At 49.7% G+C, this 20868-nt stretch overlaps 2 protein-coding genes across 5 annotated transcripts in view; one reads left to right on the top strand and one right to left on the bottom strand.

Moving 5' to 3' along the window:
• The window catches only part of GSN (gelsolin), a 71659-nt gene extending 59461 nt beyond the window's left edge, over positions 1 to 12198 (top strand). For 3 of the 4 annotated variants that reach the window (XM_063935961.1, XM_063935962.1, XM_063935959.1), the window contains exons 12-18: positions 1591 to 1605; positions 8856 to 9026; positions 9443 to 9617; positions 10318 to 10439; positions 10533 to 10610; positions 10849 to 10909; positions 11844 to 12198. In XM_063935961.1, coding sequence (XP_063792031.1) covers positions 1591 to 1605; positions 8856 to 9026; positions 9443 to 9617; positions 10318 to 10439; positions 10533 to 10610; positions 10849 to 10909; positions 11844 to 12013 — 792 coding nt within the window. In that variant the 3' untranslated portion in view covers positions 12014 to 12198. The remainder of the gene's footprint in view (positions 1 to 1590; positions 1606 to 8855; positions 9027 to 9442; positions 9618 to 10317; positions 10440 to 10532; positions 10611 to 10848; positions 10910 to 11843) is intronic. The other variant, XM_063935960.1, reaches the window with a different exon arrangement.
• Positions 12199 to 12592: 394 nt separating this feature from the next.
• The window catches only part of STOM (stomatin), a 54471-nt gene continuing 46195 nt past the window's right edge, over positions 12593 to 20868 (bottom strand). Inside the window, exons 6-7 of the mRNA XM_063935963.1 lie at positions 16806 to 16940; positions 12593 to 14025 (exon numbers count right to left, since the gene is read on the bottom strand). Of these exons, the coding sequence (XP_063792033.1) occupies positions 13831 to 14025; positions 16806 to 16940 (330 nt within the window). The 3' untranslated portion in view covers positions 12593 to 13830. The remainder of the gene's footprint in view (positions 14026 to 16805; positions 16941 to 20868) is intronic.

The raw sequence follows: 20868 nt of genomic DNA on the forward strand, positions 1-20868 counted from the left end.
GCCTCTCCCTGTTTTCCATTGTGACAAAGGGAGCCGTTCCCATTGCCGTGGCATTTGCATAATATGTCACAAGAAGGAGCTTTGCACGCGCCTGCAGTGGTAGCCCCAGTGCTGACGGCACTGCTCGTTCCAGGGGTAGGTACAGTAGCTGGCTGCCAGATTAGCTCCTCACCAACCGTCCTGGGCATAATCCCTTCACAGGGGTATCTCCCAGCAGATTGTGGACTAGGGTCAGCTGGATGTGTTGGGGACTCGAACTACAAAGTGGAAGACTCTGGCTCAAGAACCAAGGATCTGCAGGCGCTACTTACAGAGGACAAGCGACTATACTATAACAATATAAAATTAGCCGATATAATAATCTATCAATGCAGAAGATCCCTTTACCATAGAAATGATCAATAATACATTAATAACGCCATCAATCTCAGCGGCCGTCAATGTCCTATAGATGGGTTAATCACGCCTTTGTCTGTCAGGGCTCACTAATTGGGTAGTAACTCTAGAGACTTATAATCCAGTCCACTGGATGGACGCGTCGCGCACACAATTGGCCGGCTTGCACTGCTGCAGGAAAGAAACGAATCGCACAAACCGGATGGCAGTAGTGTGTAATCGCTGCATCAGGCGTTGTTTGAAGAGACTGGCGCACAGTGGGGTTTAAGGGTCACCAGGGTCTGGTGTCACCCACTGGCAGAAGGTTTAAAAAAATAAAAAAAAAACCTGTCTAAGGACCTGATTCAGTAAGGATTGCAGAATTTGCAATCATTCGGATCGCATGCTAGCCGTCTTCCTACCCCCCTCCCACTTGACCACGCTGAAATTGCAGTGGCACTGCAATTTCAGTGTGATGGCTAAAAATAAGGTAGCCTCCTGGCTGCGACGATGGCAGGAGGCCAGTCGCCATTTTTCTGATCGCAGTGCTGAGTGTCATGTCGCGCAGCTGCCCCGATCATGTCCACCGTTTGACTGGCGCCACCCCCACAACGCTCTGTCTCCCAACTTGGAAACGGAGCGTTGCTACCTCCCCCCACCACCCCAGCGAGGCACTCTAACAGTCCAGGTTATCCATACTTATTGGGTTAAATCAAATTGACTGAGCTACTAATTAAACCACCTGTTCTCCAAGCATGGATATCCTTAAAACCTGCACTGTTAGGGAGCCCTGAGGACTGAGTTGGGAAACTACCCCAATAGACCCATAGAAATTACCCCAATAGACCCATAGAAAAGCCCTTCACATATAAACCTCCTCCTGTTTTGATGACTATGAATGAAATGTGGGTGCTAGAGGCCCCCGTTTTCTCCAAGCTCCTCTAACCTCCAGGCAGTCGGCGATCCTCTATTGGTGGTTCTCCATTTGTGCACACGAATAGACCAGCGGACAGAACTGGAGGTGATCGGTTATGTGTGGGACAGTTTTTTTTTTCCTACAAATCGGCGTTCCGTGTCCCCCCCCCCCCCCCCCCCCCTTTTGCTAGTTGTGGGGGAGCCCCCTCTGGTGCGACTGAATTATGGTGCAGCAGCTGCACTCCTGAGTGGTGACACTTTTTTATAAGTCTCTGAACCTCACATCTTCTCTCCCCACAGGGTTCAAGGACCCAGGTATTCTGCATGTCGATGCGTGAGCGTTCGTCGCCCCTCTCCTGCATGTATCATACATGTGTTGAAGGGGGTTCAGTCTTGCATCCCCCTCCCCCTGCATGTAGTCACAGGTCAGAGTGTAACCTGCATGTTGTCCTTATCACAGTGATGTGAGGAGTGGGAATCTGCCCTTTAATCTCACATTTATTACACCCTGCTCATACAGAGCTGTAAATACAAAGTGCAGTTCTGTGTTTTCCCGTTACAGAACCTTTCACGTATCTTCATTTCTCTAACGTCCTAGTGGATGCTGGGGACTCCGTAAGGACCATGGGGAATAGACAGGCTCCGCAGGAGACTGGGCACTCTAAGAAATAATTAGTACTACTGGTGTGCACTGGCTCCTCCCTCTATGCCCCTCCTCCAGAACCAGTTAGAATCTGTGCCCGGACAGAGCTGGGTGCATTTTAGTGAGCTCTCCTGAGCTTGCTAATAAGAAAGTATTTTAGTTAGGTTTTTTTATTTTCAGAGAGCTTCTGCTGGCAACAGACTCTCTACTACGTGGGACTGAGGGGAGAGAAGCAAACCTACTAACTGCGGCTAGGTTGCGCTTCTTAGGCTACTGGACACCATTAGCTCCAGAGGGTTCGAACACAGGAACTTAACCTTGGTCGTCCGTTCCTGGAGCCGCGCCTCCGTGCCCCCGTGCCCCTCGCAGAGCCAGAAGACAGAAGCCGGCGGATGAAGCAAGTAGACGTCAAAATCGGCGGCAGAAGACTCCTGTCTTCACATGAGGTAGCGCACAGCACTGCAGCTGTGCGCCATTGCGCCCACACTAACCCCCACACTCCGGTCACTGTAGGGTGCAGGGCGCAGGGGGGGGCGCCCTGGGCAGCAATTGAGTACCTCCTGGCAAAAGCCGCATATATACAGCTGGGCACTGTATATATGCATGAGCCACCGCCATTTTTTACACCAAATCGCGGGACAGAAGCCCGCCGCTGAGGGGGCGGGGCTTCTTCCTCAGCACTCACCAGCGCCATTTTCTCTCCACAGCTCCGCTGAGAGGAAGCTTGCCAGGCTCTCCCCTGCAGACTCACGGTAAAAAGAGAGGGGGGGGGCACATAAATTTAGTGCAATAATCATATATACAGCAGCTACTGGGTTAACACCAAGTTACTGTGTGATTCCTTGGTCATATAGCGCTGGGGTGTGTGCTGGCATACTCTCTGTCTCTCCAAAGAGCCTTGTGGGGGGTTCTGTCCTCAAATAGAGCATTCCCTGTGTGTGTGGTGTCGGTACGCTTGTGTCGACATGTTTGACGAGGAGGGCTATGTGGAGGCAGAGCAGGTGCAGATGAATGAGGTGTCTCCGCCGACACCTGATTGGATGGGTATGTGGAAGGTGTTAAATGATAATGTAAACTCCTTGCATAAAAGGTTGGATAAAACGGAAACCTTGGGACAGTCGGGGTCTCAGCCCATGCCTGATCCTACAGCGCAGAGGCTGTCAGGGTCTCAGCAGCGCCCACTATCCCATATTGTTGACACAGATATCGACACGGATTCTGACTCCAGTGTCGATGGCGATGATGCAAAATTGCAGCCTAAAATGGCTAAAGCCATCCCCTACATCACAGGTTCTCAAACTCTGTCCTCAGGACCCCACACAGTGCATGTTTTGCAGGTCTCCTCACAGAATCGCAAGCGAAATAATGAGCTCCACATGTGGAGCTTTAAAAATGTCAGTGAGTAATTAATACACCTGTGCTCCTGCTGGGTTACCTGCAAAACATGCACTGTGTGGGGTCCTGAGGACCGAGTTTGAGAACCTCTGCGCTACATGATTATAGCAATGAAGGATGTGTTGCACATCACAGAGGAAACCCCAGTCCCTGACAAGAGGGTTTATATGTATGGGGAGAAAAAGCAAGAGGTGACCTTTCCCCCTTCACATGAGTTAAATGAGTTATGTGGAAAAGCTTGGAATTCTCCTGATAGGAAAGTCCTGATTTCCAAAAGGTTACTTATGGCGTATCCCTTCCCGCCAACGGAGAGGGATGCCCAGAGGGACATTTGCCTACTGGGCTCTAGAATAAATGCAATGTCGATTTTCTGCCAGAAGGGTCCTGTGGACTCGGCAATGGACAGGTGATGCTGACTCCAAAAAGCACATGGAGGTGTTACCTTACAAGGGTGAGGAATTGTTTGGGGACGGTCTCTCGGACCTAGTTTCCACAGCTACAGCTCGGAAGTCAAATCTTTTGCCATATATTCCCTCACAACCTAAGAAAGCACCGTATTACCAGATGCAGTCCTTTCGATCACAAAAAGGCAAGAAGGTCAGAGGTGCATCCTTTCTTGGCAGGGGTAGAGGAAAGAAGCTGCACCATACAGCTAGTTCCGAGGAACAAAAGTCCTCCCCGGCTTCCACTAAATCCACCGCATGACACTGGGGCTCCACAGGTGGAGCCAGGAGCGGTGGGGGCGCGTCTCCGAAAATTTAGCCACCAGTGGGTTCGCTCACAGGTGGATCCCTGGGCTATAGAGATTGTGTCTCAGGGATACAAGCTGGAATTCGAATTGATGCCCCCTCACCGTTACCTAAAATCAGCCCTGCCTGCTTCCCCCATAGAAAGGAAAGTAGTGTTAGCGGCAATTCACAAATTATATCTCCAGCAGGTGGTGGTACAGGTTCCCCTCCCTCAACAGGGAAGGGGTTACTATTCCACAATGTTTGTGGTTCCAAAACCGGACGGTTCGGTCAGACCCATATTGAATTTAAAATCCCTGAACATTTACCTGAAAAGGTTCAAGTTCAAGATGGAATCGCTCAGAGCGGTCATTGCAAGCCTGGAAGAGGAGGATTTTATGGTGTCTCTGGACATAAAGGATGCATTCCTGCATGTCCCCATTTATCCACCTCATCAGGAGTACCTCAGATTTGTGGTAGAGGACTGTCATTACCAATTCCAGACGTTGCCGTTTGGTCTCTCCACTGCACCGAGAATATTTACCAAGGTAATGGCGGAAATGATGGTGCTCCTTCGAAAGCAGGGTGTCGGTTATCCCATACTTGGACGATCTCCTCATAAAGGCGAGGTCCAGAGAGCAGTTGCTGATCAGCGTAGCACGCTCTCAGGAAGTGTTGCAACAGCACAGCTGGATTTTGAATATTCCAAAGTCGCAGCTGATCCCTACGACTCGTCTGCCCTTCCTGGGCATGATTCTGGACACGGACCAGAAAAAGGTGTTTCTCCCGGCGGAGAAGGCTCAGGAGCTCGTGACTCTGGTCAGAGAACTCTTAAAACCAAAACAGGTGTCTGTGCATCACTGCACGCGAGTCCTGGGAAAGATGGTGGCGTCATACGAAGCCATTCCCTTCGGCAGGTTCCATGCGAGGACCGTTCAGTGGGATCTGTTGGACAAGTGGTCCGGATCGCATCTTCAGATGCATCGGCTGATCACCCTATTCCCCCAGGGCCAGGGTGTCTCTTCTGTGGTGGCTGCAGAGTGCTCACCTTCTCGAGGCCCGCAGGTTCGGCATACAGGACTGGGTCCTGGTGACCCCTGATGCAAGCCTCCGAGGATGGGGGGCAGTCACTCAGGGAAGAAACTTCCAAGGGCTGTGGTCAAGTCAGGAGGCTTGTCTGCACATCAATATCCTGGAACTAAGGGCCATATACAACGCCCTGAGTCAAGCGGAGCCTCTGCTTCGCAACTAACCGGTGCTGATTCAGTCAGACAACGTCACCGCAGTGTAGCGATGGCGGATGCCACCAGGATTCTTCGTTGGGCGGAGAATCGCGTGCAAGCACTGTCAGCAGTATTCATTCCTGGAGTGGACAACTGGGAAGCAGACTTCCTCAGCAGGCACGACCTCCACCCGGGAGAGTGGGGACTTCATCAAGAAGTCTTCACACAGATTACAAATTGATGGGAACTGCCACAGGTGGACATGATGGTATCCCGCCTCAACAAAAAGCTACAAAGGTATTGCGCCAGGTCAAGAGACCCTCAGGCGATAGCTGTGGACGCACTGGTGGCACTGTGGGTGTTCCGGTCGGTCTGTTTTTCCTCCTCTTCCTCTCATACCCAAGGTGCTGAGAATCGTAAGAAAAAGAGGAGTGAGAACAATACTCATTGTTCCGGATTGGCCAAGAAGGACTTGGTACCTGGAACTGCAAGAAATGCTCACAGAGGACCCATGGCCTCTGCCTCTCAGACAGGATCTGTTGCAACAGGGGCCCTGTCTGTTCCAAGACTTACCGCGGCTGCGTTTGACGGCATGGCGGTTGAACGCCGGATCCTAGCGAAGAAAGGCATTCCGGATGAAGTTATTCCTACGCTGATAAAGGCTAGGAAGGACGTGATAACAAAACATTATCACCGTATATGGCGAGGATATGTTGCTTGGTGTGAGGCCAGGAAGGCCCCTACAGAGGAATTCCAGCTGGGCCGGTTCCTGCACTTCCTACAGTCAGGAGTGACTATGGGCTTAAAATTAGGGTCCATAAAGGTCCAGATTTCGGCCCTATCCATTTTCTTTCAAAAGGAGCTGGCTTCGCTTCCTGAAGTTCAGACGTTTGTAAAGGGAGTGCTGCATATTCAGCCCCCTTTTGTGCCACCAGTGGCACCTTGGGATCTTAACGTGGTGTTGAGTTTCCTGAAATCGCACTGGTTTGAGCCACTTAAGACCGTGGAGCTAAAGTATATCACGTGGAAAGTGGTCATGCTATTGGCCTTAGCTTCGGCTAGGCGTGTGTCAGAATTGGCTGCTTTGTCATGTAAAAGCCCCTATCTGGTTTTCCATATGGACAGAGCAGAATTACAGACTCGTCCGCAATTTCTGCCGAAGGTGGTGTCATCTTTTCATTTGAACCAACCTATTGTGGTACCTGCGGCTACTCGTGACTTGGAGGACTCCAAGTTGCTTGATGTAGTCAGGGCTTTGAAGATTTCTGTAGCCAGGACGGCTGGAGTCAGGAAAACTGACTCGTTGTTTATCCTGTATGCATCCAACAAGCTGGGTGCTCCTGCTTCAAAGCAAACTATTGCTCGCTGGATCTGTAACACGATTCAGCAGGCTCATTCTGCAGCTGGATTGCCGCATCCAAAATCGATAAAAGCCCATTCCACAAGGAAAGTGGGCTCTTCTTGGGCAGCTGCCCGAGGGGTCTCTGCATTACAACTTTGCCGAGCAGCTACTTGGTCGGGTTCAAACACCTTTGCAAAGTTCTATAAGTTTGATACCCTGGCTGAGGAGGACCTTGTGTTTGCCCATTCGGTGCTGCAGAGTCATCCGCACTCTCCCGCCCGTTTGGGAGCTTTGGTATAATCCCCATGGTCCTTACGGAGTCCCCAGCATCCACTAGGACGTTAGAGAAAATAAGATTTTACTCACCGGTAAATCTATTTCTCGTAGTCCGTAGTGGATGCTGGGCGCCCATCCCAAGTGCGGATTGTCTGCAATAAGTGTATATAGTTTTTGCTTAATAAAAGGGTTATGTTATGTTGGCATCTGTTTGATGCTCTGTTGTTCATACTGTTAACTGGGTATAGTTATCACAAGTTGTACGGTGTGATTGTTGTGGCTGGTATGAGTCTTACCCTGGATTCCAAAATCCTTTCCTAGTAATGTCAGCTCTTCCGGGCACAGTTTCCTTAACTGAGGTCTGGAGGAGGGGCATAGAGGGAGGAGCCAGTGCACACCAGATAGTACCTAATCTTTCTTTAGAGTGCCCAGTCTCCTGCGGAGCCCGTCTATTCCCCATGGTCCTTACGGAGTCCCCAGCATCCACTACGGACTACGAGAAATAGATTTACCGGTGAGTAAAATCTTATTTTTCCTGATTAAACTGGTTAATTGTTGACCGGGATCCTTGGTTGTGGTTGGACGAAGTGATTTATTCTGACTGACGGTCTCTGTCATGGAAACCGCTCGACTAAGCGGAATACTAAATCCCAGAGCTGCGTCCGGGGGTCCTGACGGGTTCTCGGTACTGGATAAGTTTCTTGGGTCCTGAATGTTGTGACGTGAGACCACACCGGGACTATGGATTACTCCATACAGCAGACCTGGCCAAACTGTGGCGCTCCAGTTGTGAAACTACATGTCCCAGCATGCCCTGCCACAGTTTAAGCATTTTCTAATCGCAAAACGGAAGGAGCATGATGGGACTTGAAGTTTCACAGCAGCTGGAGAGCCGAAGGTCGGGCAGGCCCTGCCGTACAGTCTACGGGTTTACTTGATTAGAAATTAATGCATGCGTGTTTGGATGCACAAAGTCTTTTAAATGTGACCGAACTTCAGGTTCTAGTTATAAATGTTATCTCTGGGCACTAATCTGTCGTCTTAATCACAATGGGGCAGATGTATTAACCTGGAGAAGTGATAAGTGCAAGGTGATAACGGCCAATCATTATGGATTTGAAAAATGACATTAGCTGATTGTGTGTTGCGTTATAATTATATTATATATTTTATGGATTCAAAATACAGAATCTGCCAATTTCCCAGCACGGTTTGCGCGCCCCAGAAAGTGCGACTGTTAGGTGTACCATAATCAAGACACCCGTGGAGTACATAAGTTCTGTGGCTGGCTGACTTCAAGCCTGCATGTCACCTGTTTGTAATCAGCCACAGAACCTGTGTAATTCATAAGCATCCCACTGTAATGGGACAGTATGGTAAACCTAATCTATGTACCCCTTATGGCTTTTATAAGTGTTGATTGGGCGCTCCTCAATAAAATCTATATGGTACATTCTTTAAATGTGTCGTGCCAGTGTGAATATCAGTTGGTCCATTGTCATGCGTACTCATGGCTCCGCCCACAGTTGTCCTGAATGCAGCGGTCGCATCATGACTGGCATCTGCACTTACACTCACCCCGTGCTGGGTCTCAAAATGGCGTCCCATCTCCAGCAAGCATGGGAGCCTGGCTACACCCCACGAGAATGTGTTTACCACCAGAAACGCCCCCATTTCACAGCCGGTGCAATACAGCAGCACAGAGTGAGCCATCAGCACTCTTGTCCTGTATGTATGGCGCGGTCTGCCGCATATCGCCTGAGCAGGTCCAATATTGGGAATGTCCGGTACGGCACCTGTGAAACTAGGTTCTCAGTAACACATTAGTGTTGTGTGTTTATCTGGAAAGCGTCTCAGGAAGAGGTCATGGGGACACGTGTGGTCCTGATTTTCCATTGTGTTTATCTATCTGAGATCGCGTCAGACCCTGATTTATATCCTTCATCCCCCGTTTCCAGGTCAGAGTCGTCCAGGGCAAAGAGCCCGCCCACTTGTTGAGTCTGTTTGGTGGGAAACCGCTGATTGTCTACAAAGGGGGAACGTCCAGAGATGGTGGTCAGACGGCCGATTCAGACACGCGTCTCTTCCAAATCCGGGCGTCGTCCTCTGGGTTCACCAGAGCAGTGGAGGTAAGGAGTCTTTGCTGTAAGAGCATAACTCAATATGGAGGCGATTCGCCATTCACTATTAAAAAGACCAATGAAATACTTTAACACATAACTAATTATTGATAATTGTAGACTTTGCTTCATATTTTGTGGTGGTTTGGCCTTACATATGGGGGGGCGAGGGGGCTAGGGAAGGGGAACCAAAACAAACGAAACCGGTGACTGTTTCTTTGTAAATGGCTCCATGCGGTTTTTTTGCGCCACTTTAACACGTCTCTGCTTCCAATTTGTATTGTGTTAAAAACATTTGTTACAGATGTGTGCAGCGGTCTCTCTCCTGTTATACTCTAGTCTCTGGAACATTGTACTGCAATCACTTTCTCTGTGATGTAATGAGCAAGGTGCGGAGAGTAACCTTCATACTGCGTCTCTTCTAGGTGGATGCCACCGCCAGTAATCTGAACTCCAATGACGCCTTTGTCCTGAAGACTCCCTCTGCCACCTATATCTGGATAGGGCAGGGTGCTAGCGATCCTGAGAAACGGGGTGCCCAGGAATTACTGAGTGTGCTTGGAGTGTCTGGGTCGCAGATAGCTGAAGGCAGAGAGACTGGTAATTATTTATATAGCGCACACATATTCCGCAGCGCTTTACATAGAATATTTGCCCTTTCAAATCGGTCCCTGCCCCAGTGGAGCTTACAATCTATATTCCCTATCACATGTACACACACACACTAGGGTTAATATTGTTTGAAGCCAATTAACCTACCAGTGTATTTTTTGGATTGTGGAAGGAAACGGGAGTACCCGGAGGAAACCCACGCAGGTACGGGGAGAATATACAAACGCCACACAGTTAGGGCCATGGTGGGAATTGAACCCATGACCTCAGTGCTGTGAGGCAGTAATGCTAACCACTACACCATCCGTACTGCCCATTACATCCGTATTTCCTTATGTCCACTTCCGTTCCTCTATCTGATGCTGCATGTGTGCTGATGAGGAATATAGACGTCCACTTGCATATTGCAGGTGTCCTCTAATGTGCAGGACACATCCAGGGGTGTAACTGGCGGTGGTGCTGTGACCATATACCGTATGGTGCTGTCTGCACTGTGATACCATAGACTGTCCTGTGTCACTGTATGCGGTTTACATGCACCGTTGTCTCCTCCGTTACTGCACTAGGCAACTAAATGCTGAGCCTGTGCCTCTATAGCCATTTCATCTATAAACGTAGGGATAATGGCGCCTTTTGACTCTCGCTGGCTGACCAAGGGATTCTGGGAGTAACGCTCTTTATCTTGCAGACGACTTCTGGGGGGCGCTGGGTGGAAAGGCGCCGTACCGCACTTCCAGCCGGCTGAAGGACAAGATGAACACCCACCCGCCTCGCCTGTTTGCCTGTACCAATAAAACCGGGCGTTTCATTGTAAGTGAAGCCACACACAAAAGAAAAAGATGGTGAGAATGATTTAGGTTGCTGATGGCGCCTAATCCGCGGTCTCATCCTTTTCTCCTTTAGATTGAGGAGGTCCCGGGCGAGCTGACGCAGGATGATTTGGCCACCGATGACGTTATGCTCCTCGACACATGGGATCAGGTAATGTAAGATTGAGTCTTGCGGAGTTTTAATGGTACCAGATCTCTCCTCTGCCATATGCTCCAGAAGTGGCTCTGTATTGTACCGTACCGGACGTCCTTCAGTGCGACCTGTATTCTTGTGGCTATTTGGTGCTTTTGTTTCTTAAACCGTCTGGGATTACTCTCGCCTCAACTAATTATGTAGCGTAAGTTTATAGAGGTGGGTGAGATGCTTTCTAAAACATTTATTCTTCTAGGTGTTTGTCTGGATCGGTAACGAAGCGCAAGAGGAGGAGAAGAAAGAAGCCTTGTCATCTGGTGAGTAACGTTTGACGGTCATTAACTGTTTATTATTGAGCGTGTTGGTAAATACGGACAGAAGCACTGCAGGTCCCAGCATGACAAGTGCCTCGCATCACTACTGTCCTGCTGGGAGAGCGATCTGTGGCTTCTTGCTGCCTCCATTCCCCTCCTCACATCATGTCACTGCCCCTGTCACATGCAGCCCTGTCCTCACTGACACATCACTCATCTCCTGATATACTATGTGCTGCTGGGGACCCTGCTCCTCCCACTATATAACGGTCTGTGGCTTCCTGCTGCCTCCATTCCTCTCCTCACATTGTCACTGCCCCTGTCACATGCAGCCCTGTCCCCACTGACATATCACTCATCTCCTGATATACTCTGTGCTGCTGGAGATACTGCTCCTCCCACTATATAACTCTGTCTGTGACTTCCTGCTGCCTCCATTCGCCTCCTCACATCATGTCACTGCCCCTATCACATGCAGCCCTGTCCTCACTGACACATCACTCATCTCCTGAATCTGTCGTAACGTATGTCTCAAGTTGCATTTTAAGAACAGACTCACAATACTTTAATGTAAAGGTTCGGATTGTGAGCGCTTCGGATAGTGTATTGTACACGTGTGACCACGGCGTGTTATCAAGACTAAAGCAAACTAACATTAAACAACCTTGCAGGACAATGTCTATAGACAATAATTTGGGTATGTGACACAGGGTGACATTAGGAAAGGGGGGCTAGCCTTATGTTGCAGAGTGTTTATATGGAGTAGCGTGTAACAGCGGCTTCGGATGTGGGTCTTTTTTAGAACTATAAAAAGAGGAAGACGAGGTCTGCAGTTAAATACTGTGGCTAGAAATTAGTGGAACTGGTTTACTGCAGCCTCTGAATAAAATCCCTGGAACGCAGATTATAATCTCCAATCATCTTGTCTTACCCTTAGCTTCCAAGTACATTGCGAGTGACCCTGCCAACAGGGATAAGAGAACCCCCATCGCAGTTATCAAACAAGGGTTTGAGCCCCCCACATTCACTGGCTGGTTCCTTGGATGGGACAATGATTTCTGGGACGTGGACCCTCTGGAGAAAGCGTTGGCTGAGCTGAGTATGTGACGTCTGAGCTGAGCCCTTGGTGGACCCGGTGCCTTCACTTGCCTATGAGAATCGCTGTAGCCCACCAGAGACTTTTCATAGCACCCCCCTCTCCCCACTAGCTGTGCAATAACCAAATGTTTGTTATACCTTCCAGTTTTACTTTTGGATATTTTAAAAGTAATAAAGCTTGAAGAGAACTGGAATCGCTGTAAGTGCAATGAGCGTTTTGCGTAAACCATATTACCCAAGTGACAAAACCAGTGGGAACAAGGCTGCACCCCTGTACCCCAACTGGTATCTGACGCGTTTACTCAGCGGTAAGACTGCACCCCGTGGGGGTAGTGACCACACTTTACAATGAGGCGCATGAAGGGATTTCCCTAGTTCCATATCTTAAGGTGTTTGTGAACAAATTAATTGGATAATGTCCGATTTCTTCAGATTTTTAAAATCTGGCTGAATAAACAGTTACAGCCAATTGGAGACTAAGGGGGGAGAGAGAGAACAGTAGTAGCCAATCGGATTCTATAAAATGATACCTAGGTGCAGCAATTCATTCACGTCTGTTCTGGGTCAAAACCGCACAAAAGACAGATGGAAACATCGTAACCTTTTATTTGAGAATACAAAAAACAATATGTGATTGGCTTACAACACAACGTAGAAGAAAAAACTTGTATTTTACAACAAAATGGAACATGAAAACTTTTTTTAAAAATTTATATTAACCTAGTGAAAGTTAGCAAAATATAAGCAATCAGTTTCTGTAAGAATATACTTCTGATGAGGTATACAGAAAAAAAAATATTTTATTAAAAAAATCCGCAAGGCAACAGTAGAAACATATTATAAAAAGGATGAAATGTGTTGGTTTTGTTTCTGCATGTTTTACAATGACGCTTGGGATATACAGTGTATATAGGGGTACATTAAGTGTCTTGGTCCAGAGGACCCTATGGCTCTATCAAAAGATAGAGTACGTCCGCTGCACTGTATGTACTTGGCAAGCAGACTTCTCCCACTAACCTGGCCTAAGACCGCGCACTTTTACTAAGGCTCAGTAGGTGCTGCCATAAAATAACCCCGAAACCTTAATCTTGCTCAGCGGAACCTCCCACCTCTGAGCCAGTCATACTATCCGTGACCGTTAGATGCACGTCTGCCGCTTGGACCGGAGATGTCGCAGGCCTAAGAAGTCCGAAATCATCTACCTGTATACACGGGCTGCCCAGTGATCGTGGTATATATGAGCCTTACAGGGAGTATACTAAAATTGGGCATTTAATGGCAGAGTGCGCACATTGCAGTCATCTGCTCCATTTGGAGCCAGTTCTGCCAATCTGGTTGGACAATGTGGTCTTAGTGCAATCTGACCATCTGGACGCCTTACGTGAGCTAGCGGGTGAACTTTAGCAAACTTCTACATTTTTATTTGACAAACATTAGAACAATTAAAATGACAATCTTCCGCTCTACAACTAAGCACAGTGGCCCATGGTCTTACGGTCTCGCACAACAGCATTTCTTAGGGGTCTATTTACTAAGCCGTGGTGATAGAGAAAGTGCACGGAGATAAAGTACCAGCCAATCGGCTCCCAGCTGCCATGTTACAGGCTGTTTGGAAAAAATGGCAGGAGCTGGTTGACTTGTACTTTATCTCTGTCCACCTTATCTCTCTCTCCAAGGCTTAGTAAATAGACCCCTAAATGATGTGATCTGACCTAATAAGAGAAAACGGCAATGCTATGGCTTCTGCAATTCCCTCCAGGTTACATTAACTTGGATACGGAGCTAGAGAAACCCTCCTCCAGGAGGGCCGTGCCTGGGCCGGAGAATCACTTCCTGCTTCCCATGAGTCCTTGCAGCAGGTCAATGGGCAGGGGGAAGATGATGGTGGAATTCTTCTCCGCAGCGATGGTGTTCAGCGTCTGGAGGTAACGCAACTGCAGGGCGGCAGGAGACTCCGAGATAACGATCGCCGCTTCCTTCAGCGCACGGGACGCGTTCATTTCACCCTCCGCTGCAATAACCTGGGGTAAGAAGATCATATGAGTGAAGGCTTGTATTATTCCTGGATAGTGACATTACACCATCACCATGGTTACCATGCTCCCTTATGTGTTATAGGACCAATGGCCCTTGGTAACCAATCAGTTCCACGCTATCATTTATCTAGTACAGTCTATAAAAGGATACAGAAGCTGACTGGTCACCATGGTGCCGTCTTGCCTACGCAGTGCCTGGCAAGTGTGTGGTATTTTCATAAACACCCTCCTGCATTTTACAATGAAGCAGATTACTAAGTGACACTAGAGGCTTTCCAGTCTCCGTTTCTTCACTGAGTGCTCTTCTGCCCCGTTCTTGATGAGATCTGGGGAACGTTACATGCTCTATAGACAAATGAATTATTTCCTAGTATCTAGCGTGTGCTGGCAAGCCTAAGGAGTGTTCCTTATATAGGACTGCAGTGGTAAAACTCCCGCCAGGCCAGAGCAGTTAGACCGCTGCTTCACCTCACTGCCATTAGACTGCGGCTCATGTCAAACTGTCCCAGCGGCAACATGGTCACACATTAAGGTGCGCTCAGATTCCTGCGTCTACAGGGACGGACATTCGTCACCGATGGTTCCCCAACAATCTGGGAACTGCAGTAAGAATGGCATATAGTATTAGTAAGTGATCGTTACTGAATTAGACCCTGAGCTTTTGTTTCTACAGAACTGTATCTTGGTGTGCATGGGAGAAAAAATATTCCCCCTACATACAGTGCAATACAGACACCTATAAACCTGCATTATTGCCGATCCCTGCCTTATAGTCGGGAACCTGTGTTCTGTGATGCCCCGGCAGAGGACATTACACTGACCCGTTACAGCTTCATAGCAGGAAGGAGAAAATGATTACATGTATTAAGGTGTCATGTTATTCACACAGTGCAAAACTAATGTACAGTATTACGAAATGTCATTATACCCTGGTAATTCCTGTTACCTGGGCGTGCTGCCAGTTATTACACCACCAACCACATACCCAAATCGCTATGCCCATAGGCACAGTGCACTGTATATGTTACACCCAGGAATTGGCAAACTTGTTCTCCCTTTGTTAGATGAAATATAGATCCAGCTGGCTAATGTACAGGAAGCTTGCAATCTACGGGGAGTGTCACATTGGAAACAGAGAAGGAAGTCTGACCTCAGACGTTGTCCCAAAGATTATGCAATAAGGCACGGGTTCTCAGACTCTGCCCTCAGGACCCCACACAGGGCATGTTTTCCAGGTCTCCTCACGGAATCACAAGTGAGATAACTGGCTCCACCTGTGGACCTTTTAAAATGTGTCTGTGAGTAATGAGTACACCTGCGCACCTGCTGGGTGACCTGCAAAACATGCCCTGTGCGGTATACTCAGGACTGAGTGTTAAGGCCCATATAGACGGGCCGATGTGGGAGAGATGTGTGCTGAGCGAGGGGAGACGGTGGGGCCGCTCATTTCACCCAGCGGGTGAAGTGAGCGACCCGCTAGATTGGCCTGCATGCAGGCCAATCTAGCACCAGCGATCGCTGTAGGGGGTACACACGGTGCGATAATGCTTAAATTCTAAGCAATCTAGTCAGATTGCTTAGAATATCGCTCCGTGAGTACCCCCCTTAAGAACCTGCGTAATAGGAAACACAATGAGACATCTGATTGAGGATTAGGAATACCAACACTGCAGAACAATGGCCCCTTCCATGACGTAAGCACCCACTAAGCAGGGGTTTGTTTTTTTAAATTCAACCCCTAAAGGGGGTGAAAAGGGTTAGGGCAGAGGTCCTCAAGGCACCCCAATGGTCCAGGTTTTAGGTATAGTCATTGTTCAGCACAAATGGTTAAATCAAATTGACTAAGGTACTAATTAAGTCACCTGTGGGCAAGCACGGATATACTTAAAACCTGGACCGTTGGGGTGCCTTGAGGACTGCGTTTGGGAACCTCTGGGTTAGGGTTTTCACGGATTCCTCAATATCTCTTAGGCCCAATGAGATAACGACTTGGTTCTTGCTTGCAAAGGTTTCCCATATAACTACCTAAAAATGTATCAATCCCAAAAGGGGCAAATCTGGATTTGGGGGTGTAATTTTGACCTCAAAGAATGACCAGGCTACTGTCATTAATCACACACTATCAGTCGTTCGAAGGGGTGGAATTGGAGTACAGGTCTGTGGTGCAAATGGATAACGCAGTCCACTACCTCGTGGGCTTCCTCACCCCCTCCTAGGCTCCCAGCCCACAAGCTTCTCAAAGTGGAGGTTCCAGTGATGTTGCTGTGGAACCTCATCCCACCCAAATTATGCAATGGCACTAGGCTGCGAGTGGAGACCCTTCACAGGAACGTCAGTGAGGCCGCAGTGTTCATTGGCTGTGCTCGGGGGAGGGGGGGGGGGGAGTCACTGTTCATACCCCGCATACCGTCAGAGTACCCCTTCCAGAGGCTGCAAAACCCTCAAAGATCTGCTTTACATGACCATCAACAAGTCCCATGGGCTGTCGCTGGAGGTGGCAGGGAAAGACTTAAGATGGGATGAAGGAAATGGTAAATATTGAAGGTCTACCCAGGTGAAACCAGGCACATCAGCTAGTATAATAGATACATATAAATACTCAGAGAGCGGGTGTGTGAGTAGTGCTGTTATCCATTTATCCTCTGTTACAACAACGCAAGTCCTGTATCGGGGTAACGCTGCTTCTCCCTACACTGGAAGGATTGGATCAGGTGCTGAGAAGAGTCCGTTATGTTTGTGCAGCACAGGCCTAACGCTGTCCTTACCTTGGCTCTGGCTTCCCGAGTGGCCTCAGCTTCAGCTGCCATCGCCCTCTGCAGCTGAACCGGCAATTTCACATCTTTAATCTCCACGCGCTCCACCTTGATACCCCAATCATCAGTGGCAACATCGAGGGTAGACTGCACAGAAACAGATAAGAGGGATGTCCCTGATGCTTTCCATGACCAATTTAGTTTTATTTTTTGCAAGCGAAATTACAGAACAAATACACCATGTATAGACTCCTAATTATAAGTGAATTTTCCATATTATATTTGGGACTCGTATCCCCCATGTGAGAAGACTGTTTGCAAATATATTTTACTAGGTGATTCATCGCGCCCTACGGGCACTCTTCACACCGTCGAAAGGGGCTGCGCCCCGTTAACCCCTGAACGGTTTTCTGCCGTTTATACAGACAATGGCCACAGGTAGCAGAGCCGGTTATACACACAATGGCCACAGGTAGCAGAGCCGCTTATACACACAATGACCACAGGTAGCAGATCCGCTTTTACACACAATGTCCACAGGTAGCAACGCCGCTTATACACACAATACCCACAGGTAGCAGAGCCGCTTATACACACAGTACCCACAGATAGCAGAGCCGCTTATACACACACAATACCCACAGGTAGCAGAGCCGCTTATACACACAGTACCCACAGATAGCAGAGACGCTTATACACACAATGGCCACAGGTAGCAGAGCCGCTTATACACACAATGGCCACAGGTAGCAGAGCCGCTTATACACACAATGGCCACAGGTAGCAGAGCCGCTTATACACACAATGGCCACAGGTAGCAGAGCCGCTTATACACACAATGGCCACAGGTAGCAGAGCCGGTTATACACACAATGGCCACAGGTAGCAGATCCGCTTTTACACACAATGTCCACAGGTAGCAACGCCGCTTATACGCACAATACCCACAGGTAGCAGAGCCGCTTATACGCACAGTACCCACAGATAGCAGAGCCGCTTATACACACAATACCCACAGGTAGCAGAGCTTCTTATACACACAATGGACACAGCTAGCAGAGCTGCTTATACACACAATTTCCACAGGTAGCAGTGGCGCCTATACGCACAATGGCCGCAGGTAGCAGTGCCGCTTATATACACACAATACCCGCAGGTAGCAGTGCTGCTTATACACACAATACCCGCAGGTAGCAGTGCCGCTTATATACACACACAATACCCACAGGTAGCAGAGCCGCTTATACACACACAATACCCACAGGTAGCAGTGCCGCTTATACACCCAATACCCACAGGTAGCAGAGCCGCTTATACACACAATACCCACAGGTAGCAGAGCCGCTTATACACACAATACCCACAGGTATCAGCCGCTTATACACACAATGGGCACAGGTAGCAGCGCCACTTATACACACAATACCCACAGGTAGCAGAGCCGCTTATACACACAATGGGCACAGGTAGCAGAGCCGCTTATACACACAATGGCCACAGGTAGCAGAGCCGGTTATACACACAATGGCCACAGGTAGCAGATCCGCTTTTACACACAATGTCCACAGGTAGCAACGCCGCTTATACACACAATACCCACAGGTAGCAGAGCCGCTTATACGCACAGTACCCACAGATAGCAGAGCCGCTTATACACACAATACCCACAGGTAGCAGAGCCGCTTATACACACAGTACCCACAGATAGCAGAGCTTCTTATACACACAATGGACACAGCTAGCAGAGCTGCTTATACACACAATTTCCACAGGTAGCAGTGGCGCCTATACGCACAATGGCCGCAGGTAGCAGTGCCGCTTATATACACACAATACCCGCAGGTAGCAGTGCCGCTTATACACACAATACCCGCAGGTAGCAGTGCCGCTTATATACACACACAATACCCACAGGTAGCAGAGCCGCTTATACACACACAATACCCACAGGTAGCAGTGCCGCTTATACACCCAATACCCACAGGTAGCAGAGCCGCTTATACACACAATACCCACAGGTAGCAGAGCCGCTTATACACACAATACCCACAGGTATCAGCCGCTTATACACACAATGGGCACAGGTAGCAGCGCCACTTATACACACAATACCCACAGGTAGCAGAGCCGCTTATACACACAATGGGCACAGGTAGCAGCGCCACTTATACACACAATACCCACAGGTAGCAGCGCCACTTATACACACAATACCCACAGGTAGCAGAGACGCTTATACACACAATACCCACAGGTAGCAGAGCTTCTTATACACACAATGGACACAGGTAGCAGAGCTGCTTATACACACAATGGACACGGGTAGCAGCGGCGCCTATACGCACAATGGCCGCAGGTAGCAGTGCCGCTTATATACACACACACAATACCCACAGGTAGCAGTGCCGCTTATACACACAATACCCGCAGGTAGCAGAGCTTCTTATACACACAATACCCACAGGTAGCAGAGCCGCTTATACACACACAATACCCACAGGAAGCAGTGCCGCTTATACACACAATACCCACAGGTAGCAGAGCCGCTTATACACACACAATACCCACAGGTAGCAGTGCCGCTTATACACACAATACCCACAGGTAGCAGAGCCGCTTATACACACACAATACCCACAGGTAGCAGAGCCGCTTATACACACAATACCCACAGGTAGCAGAGCCGCTTATACACACAATACCCACAGGTAGCAGAGCCGCTTATACACACAATACCCACAGGTAGGAGAGCCGCTTATACACACAATGGGCACAGGTAGCAGAGCCGCTTATATACACAATGGGCACAGGTAGCAGAGTCGCTTCTACATACAATGCCCACAGGTAGTAGCTGCATTTATACACACAGTGGCCACAGGTGACAGTGTGACATACACAATGCCCACAGGTAGCTGTTTCACGTATACTCAATGCCCACAGGTAGCAGCGTCACTTACACACATAATGGCCACAGTATTAGTGTTTCTTATTAATCCAATGTCCATTGGTAGCACCTATACTCACAGAAGTTCAGTGTGTGTGGGTGGGCTTGGAAAGGCGGTGGGTGCAGTGAGGTGGTGGTGCCTCTCCATGCCACTGAGCACCCCTTATTCAGGGAGTCACTGGTAGCGGCTGCGGATGGTGTTGAAGGAGCTACGTGTGGTGGAGGGGTGAGTGCAGCAGAGGGGGGCTGTGGGTGAGAGTCCAGAAGTGCTGCGGCTGGGGAAGGGGCGGGTGCGCAGATGGGAGGGTGCAGAGGTGCTGTGGATGGGAGTCCAGAAGGGCTGGGGGAGGGGCGGGTGCGCAGATGGGAGGGTGCAGAGGTGCTGTGGATGGGAGTCCAGAAGGGCTGGGGGAGGGGCGGGTGCGCAGATGGGAGGGTGCAGAGGTGCTGTGGATGGGAGTCCAGAAGGGCTGGGGGAGGGGCGGGTGCGCAGATGGGAGGGTGCAGAGGTGCTGTGGGTTGGGAAGGGACGGGTGCGCAGGGGGCGTGGATGAAGGAGGGGTCTAGAGGTGCTGTGGATGGGGGAGTGGGTCTGTATATGCTGCTGTTGGGGGCGGGGCGTGGATGAAGGAGGGGGTTTGGAGATGCTGTGCGTGGGGGAGGGGTGGATGCAGGGGTGGTGCGTTTGGGGGAAGGCTTCTAGAGGTGGTGTGGGTGTGGGGTGCCGCGGATGGGGGGGGAGCTGTGGATTGGGGAGGGGGTCTGGAGGTGCTGTGGGTGGGGGAGGGGTAGGTGGTGGAGGGGTGGTTGCAGAGGGGGTGCTGCGGATGGGGGAGGGGGTCAAGAGGTGCTGCGGGAGGGGGAGGGGCAGGTGGGGGAGGTCTGCAGATGGGGGAGGGTGTCTGTAGATGCTGCTGGTAGGGGGTGGGTCAGATGGGGGAGTGGGCCGGAGGTGCTGTGGTTGGGGGTATGGCGGGTGCGGGGTTGCCGCGGGTGGGGTAGGGGAGCCGGAGGCGCTGCAGCCAAGAGGGGCGAGTGTGGGGGTGCCGCGGTTGGGGGGGCGGTGCAGTTGGTGGGGGAGGGTGCGGTGGTGGTGCGGGTGGGGGAGGGTGCGGAAGGGGCGGGTGCTAG

The sequence above is a fragment of the Pseudophryne corroboree genome, chromosome 8 (genome assembly GCF_028390025.1).
Source record: "Pseudophryne corroboree isolate aPseCor3 chromosome 8, aPseCor3.hap2, whole genome shotgun sequence".
NCBI classification, from domain to species: domain Eukaryota; kingdom Metazoa; phylum Chordata; class Amphibia; order Anura; family Myobatrachidae; genus Pseudophryne; species Pseudophryne corroboree.